This window comes from Pyrus communis, chromosome 6, assembly GCF_963583255.1.
Source record: "Pyrus communis chromosome 6, drPyrComm1.1, whole genome shotgun sequence".
NCBI classification, from domain to species: Eukaryota; Viridiplantae; Streptophyta; class Magnoliopsida; order Rosales; family Rosaceae; genus Pyrus; species Pyrus communis.
Window position 1 is genome coordinate 19,683,727 of NC_084808.1, and position 5,966 is coordinate 19,689,692.

The 5,966-nt window shown below is 37.2% G+C and overlaps 1 protein-coding gene across 1 annotated transcript; it reads left to right on the forward strand.

The window, feature by feature from the left end:
• Positions 1-5,966, forward strand: LOC137736804 (protein pleiotropic regulatory locus 1-like). The gene is made up of 17 exons (XM_068476075.1): positions 1-344; positions 482-506; positions 640-757; positions 914-983; positions 1,307-1,369; positions 1,949-2,030; positions 2,366-2,458; positions 2,665-2,728; positions 2,819-2,904; positions 2,997-3,098; positions 3,245-3,328; positions 3,844-3,904; positions 3,986-4,052; positions 4,170-4,247; positions 5,087-5,151; positions 5,390-5,467; positions 5,552-5,966. Exons 1-17 carry the CDS (start codon positions 211-213, stop codon positions 5,722-5,724), a joined length of 1,443 nt encoding a protein of 480 aa, XP_068332176.1. The 5' UTR covers positions 1-210; the 3' UTR covers positions 5,725-5,966.

Here is a 5,966-nt window from a genome sequence, read left to right on the forward strand (position 1 = left end):
ATGTAATTAGCTTGTATGTTGTTGATGTTATATATTGAACTACAGGAACCCAGGGCTGTCTTTGGCGGGACTCCTAAGCACAACACCGTACCGTAAATCGAACTAATCAGGCACTTGGTCTCTCTTCGCTTCCCCTTCCTCCAACTTCTAGGGCTTTTGGGGGCCAGAAAGAATCCGCGCCGTATCCTTAGTATATAGAAGAAGAAGATCATGCCCGGGCCCACCTTGGAGATGGAACCAGTGGAGCCACAGTCGCTGAAGAAGCTCAGTCTCAAATCCCTCAAACGATCCCTCGATCTCTTCTCCCCCGCCCACGGCGAACTCCCCCCTCCCGACCCCGAGAGGTACCGCGGTTGCCTTTAATTTCTGTAATTTTTAGGGTTTGTGAAATTATTGAGTTGAATTTAGGTTTTTTTTGTTTTTTTAAATTTTAATTTGTGCGTTAATTATTGCTTACTCTTTTTATTTTTTTTCTTTGCAGTAAGAGAATTCGCATGAGTCACAAGGTTAGTGAAATTACTGAGTTGAAATTGTTAGTTTTTGTGTTCTATTTTTTCATTTTTGTGAACTATGAGCTTTGTGAAGTTATTGATTTGAAGAATGTTGCATTGGAGTTAAAATTTTGATCTGAATTATTAGATAAGCATGGAATATGGAGGAATTCAACCCACACCTAGCCAAAAACCACCTCGCCGGGCTGAGTCGGGTGCACCAGTAACTGGTTCTGAAGGGCCTTCCAATGCCCTTGCCCTTACAGGTATCATTTTTAATAATTGAACTTTCTAATAAGCAGTTAGAAGTAGGGAAGGTTCAGCTTATTGTTTTGGGAAAGTTATCCCTAATTGGGTATTCTATATTGCAATTGTAACATGCTAAATTATTTTGTTGGTTTAATACCATGTGTGTCATGAAGATTCTAAGGATGCGCAGACGGGAGGAGCTCAAAACTCTTTGGTTGTCGGTCCTTCTGCACCAAGGGCACTGTAAGTAGTTTCTTCCTTGCAGGTGTATTAATGGCTGTTTTCATGTTTATTTAGTATTTCTATGTTGCACATGTTTCAACTTATCCCTCTTCCCATATATATTTGCACACTCTCGGACTATGGCTTGCAACTATTAGATTCTTTATTTCAAAGTGATTGGGCTAAATATTTGGACCATTTATGAGAATCATGTGAGTGATTTGTGAAATTTGACAGTTTTTTAGTTCTAATGATGCTGGAGTGCAAATGGTTTATTATGATTTCTTGTAATGATGATGCCTTTTATTGTGGACTGAATTGTTTAATCATATTCTTTATTTCAGGAATACTGTTGGTATTTCGGGTAAAGGCACTTTAGCTGTTTCTGCTCCAGGGTCATCTGAAAGGTTTGAGTTTTGTCCTCCTCTGATTTGCTTTAAGGGGGTTGTGGTCAAATTAGTTTCTCTGAATACAGCCTGCTTTAGTTTTTGTTTTTATTTCAGAATGTAGTCCATATAAGAGAGCTATCAGTATTTCATCTAATTAGTTTACTATGAATTTTTGTCTTAGGGTTGTTATGGGAAACATATAAGTTCTTAGAAATGTTCTTGGAAATATAAAAGACCAGTTAAAATATTCAAAAGAGAGAGATATTTTTTAAGAGTAAAGTTTCACAGTGGTTTGAATCCCTTTGATACGGTTGAATTCTTTTTGTTTTAGGAATGCCCTTACCATTTTGCACCATCTGCATGTATTACGTGGGGTTGAAGTCGTATTAATGTACCATATGATGTGCTTCTATGGTGTTGTTAGATTGAAGTTTTTATTAGGTTTTTTATGGGATATTTTAGGTGAACTGAATATACTAAATATTACAAGCTGCATGATGATGTATCCCATCTTGTTGCATTTTCTCTAATCCTGATAATACTACTACGGAAAACATATCCCATTTTTGCTTTAACTGTTACTTTTCTCTTGTATAGGTTTTCAACATCGGCCATGATGGAAAGGATTTCCAGCAGATGGCCACGTCCTGATTGGCATGCTCCTTGGAAAATCTACAGAGTAAGTATAATGCGTTGTTTATGATAGACAGTTAGGAGCAGTGGGGAAAGTAGTTGGGATTATAGCATCTAGGTAACTTGGAGATTCTGATTAGATGGAAATGTTAGGAACCGACATGGGAATATATGTTATATGGGTGTGTCTTTCAATTTTTGTTGTCCTTTGTTTGGCTCTTTCTTGGTTAACGGGTTGATAAGATTGACCTGCACCCCTTCTATGATTGAACATGAGTTGTAACTTGCCATTATGCTATTGTCTCGTATCTGAAGAAAGGAAAAGGTTATGCATAATGTTTCTTACAAGCCATTGTTAAATTGTTCCATTTGATTATGTAGGTCATTAGCGGCCACTTAGGATGGGTACGAGCTATTGCCTTTGATCCAAGTAATAAATGGTTCTGCACTGGCTCAGCAGACCGTACCATCAAGGTATGCAACTTTATGCTTCATTTGTCTGAGTTGGTCCGTCTGAGTTGTTTTCCTTCCCCTTTTTCTTGCTATGTTTTCTCATTTCCTCCTCTGCAGAAAGTTAAAATCACTTGTCATTTTTTATTATTATTTTGTGTTCTCTTTTCTTGTCGTGTGAGTGTTTATTTCATGTTCTTTTGGATTGTCTTCTGATTTTGGTTTATCAGATTTGGGATGTTGCAACTGGAACTCTACAACTGACAGTGACAGGACACATCGAGCAAATACGAGGTTGGTTTCTCTTGGCTGTTCGTTTATTTTGGTTAACCATGCTGTGGTTAATGATGCTGTTGGTAACAATAAGTGCTTGGGTTTTTGCAGGCCTTGCGGTTAGCAGCAGGCATACCTATATGTTCTCTGCTGGAGATGACAAACTAGTTAAATGCTGGGATCTTGAACAGAATAAGGTTAATACTTCTACTTAATATTTTTGAGATCTTTATTGCGGTTGTGTTCTGTAAGTAATGCTGGTTGTTACAACAGATAAATTGTTGTGTAGGTTATCCGTTCATATCATGGTCATCTAAGTGGTGTTTACTGCTTGGCTCTTCATCCCACTCTTGATGTTTTACTTACCGGGGGACGTGATTCTGTATGCCGGGTATGTAATTATCCTATTAAAATTCAAATCCTGCATACTATAGTGGAGGAAGCACTCTTGGGGATTGAGCAAAGTGATTGTTGTAATATTTATCAGAGTGGTACTGTGTTAATAATACCTTTGTTTTGGTGCAATAAATCTTTCAGGTTTGGGATATTCGAAGCAAGATGCAAGTTCATGCGTTGTCAGGGCATGACAACACAGTTTGTTCTGTTTTTACTCGACCAACAGTATGAAAACTCTTCTGTTTTCTTTACCATGTTCTTACTATATTGTGGAGTATGCATGCTGACAATATTTTAGATCCAAACAATTCATAATGATAGCTTATATTGTTATTGGTGTCTTCTTTAGAGATTGGGATTCAAGGTCATGGTTTTTCATTGTTTAATTCTTGGTCTCCCCATCTGGCAAAACATTCAAATGTTTAGCAATTCATATTGTCATGTCCTGAGAAAGTATTATGTTTATGTTAGGTATCCTTCAGTGTTACATCATTCTTTTAAATATTTTGAGTCCTGTAAACCGTAGTCCTCATTTCTTTTCTATAGAAGTTAATTAATAAGCTGCAGTGAATTGAATTCACTGGCACTTTGAATTTCTAGTTTTGTGTTAAACATTACATCTCTGAGGTTTTTTTTTTAGGTTGATAGCTAGAAAACTCTTTTGACGGTTTTCTGGCCACTTCTCATTTTATTGTTAAGAGAGGCAATATTCCTTATAGTTTATTGTCTACTGTTTGCAGGATCCACAAGTTGTTACTGGCTCTCATGACACAACCATCAAGTTCTGGGACCTTAGATATGGTAATTTATGTTCTGTAAGTTAAACTCATTTCAGTTTTGGTATTTCCTTCTTTTTCAAGTATCAATTTTCATTTGTCTCAGGAAAAACAATGTCAACTCTGACACACCATAAAAAGTCTGTGCGTGCAATGGCCCAGCATCCTAAAGAGTATGTGCTGATTCATGTATTTAGTGCTTCACGTGTAGTGAATAATCCTGGTTGTGTTTGTTATTATGCCCTTGTAAATTATATGCTTTGCTCTTTCTAATTGTGTTCGGTTTTCAGGCAATGTTTTGCATCTGCATCAGCTGATAATATTAAGAAGTTCAGCCTCCCAAGAGGCGAATTTTTACACAACATGCTGTGAGTATTTGAATAAACGGTATCTTTTCATATATGTTTTTACACAACATGCTGTGAGTATTTGAATAAACCGTATCTTTTCATATATGTTGTTCCTGGAATGATAGATTTACCATTTGCTCTTCTTTCCTATTATATGTCTGTGATGTATTCTTTATTTGAAGAATGATAAGCGATATTAAGATTGATGGTTCGTATGTTTCTCTGCTTAAGCCTAGCTAGGTAATGAACTTGTCATGGATAAATAGTTGTGCCAATGTGTCTTTGTGTTTGATAAGGTATTGCGCTCCTTTTTCTTGTTCTTTTTTATGCACACATTCCCTTTGTAGCAAGTCAATTAGGCTGCTCAACGCACAGGCACCATAGCGTCAGCCAAGATGCAATGCAAAACCTCTGATCTGGAGCATAATAGGAATTGTTTTGCTTGCGATGGATCCATTGAAACCGAAAACTTACACATGGTTCACCAATTGAACAATTTTGAGTCATAAGCATATGCTGAGGTGGTTTGTGTTACTACTTGGATGTGCTTGTTATTGTTTTCTCATCAGTTCTTAAGTGTGTTATATAATTTAGATTCATGGCCTGGAGAAATGCATGCCAAGCCTTATAGTTGCTTTCTACTCATGCTATTAGCATTTTAAAGTATTAGTGGTGTAGCACTTTGAAATTGCAATGGATGTGATCTGTCTTGTATGTATTTAGAGTTGGTTACCTTTTTCTGACAAACTGAATGTATCGTGAATTGAGTATATTGCTGATTAATATGAACTATATGAACTCTTTGGGATAATTTTTTTTATCACAACGTTCCAAAAATTTTCCTTGTGTATGGACAGCTCTCAGCAGAAAACAATAATCAATGCAATGGCTGTCAACGAGGATGGAGTTATGGCCACTGGAGGTATGAATTTTTTACATATGAAAGGGCAATAAGGGAATGATCTTGGTTTGTTCACATTTTATTTCTCCCCACAGTTGGGGGAATATATTAGTTCAATATTTGCTTACCAATGACAATATGCCATATGGGATAATTTCAATTTTCTTTTACAAATAAACGACCCGAAACTATTTTGATTCCTATTTTCGTTTCATAAAACTTGGTAATTCTAATCTTTTGCGCGTTTGTTTTATTGAAGGCGATAATGGGAGCATGTGGTTCTGGGATTGGAAGAGCGGTCACAATTTTCAGCAATCCCAAACAATTGTACAGCCTGGTATGTTTATTTTGCTGGCGCCCTACTTTTGCGGTTGATTGTAGCAAGAAGGGATGCTAACCCCTAGATGTGCTTTTATTACAGGCTCGCTGGATAGTGAAGCTGGTATATATGCTCTTTCATACGACATCACGGGTACGAGGCTGGTCAGTTGTGAAGCCGATAAGACTATCAAGATGTGGAGGCAAGATGAAAATGCCACTCCAGAAACCCACCCTCTCAACTTTAGGCCCCCGAAAGACATTCGACGGTTTTAGAGTTGATCCTCCGTCGTAGTTTCTCTGTTCACCGAGGTGTAATATTATCTCACATGTGATTGTCTTTATTATTTTAGTGAGGGGTCGTTACAGTTGCGCTGCTCGTTGCTATGAGATAAACTATACAAATTTTTGTGTTATATGACTCAATAGTTGAATATGTTCCTACCATGCACCTGAACCAGTTCCAGAAAGAATTTATTTTGAAGCAGTGGAAAACCTTGCAGTTTGCAGTGCATAAT

What these genes read in the sequence shown, in the direction of transcription:
- LOC137736804 (XM_068476075.1), top strand. Translation starts at nt 211, where the DNA reads ATGCCCGGGCCCACCTTGGAGATGGAACCAGTGGAGCCACAGTCGCTG. An exon ending in CCTTCTGCACCAAGGGCACT is followed by an intron (nt 984 to 1,306) that starts GTAAGTAGTTTC and finishes TCTTTATTTCAG; the next exon opens with GAATACTGTTGGTATTTCGG. An exon ending in GACGTGATTCTGTATGCCGG is followed by an intron (nt 3,099 to 3,244) that starts GTATGTAATTAT and finishes TAAATCTTTCAG; the next exon opens with GTTTGGGATATTCGAAGCAA.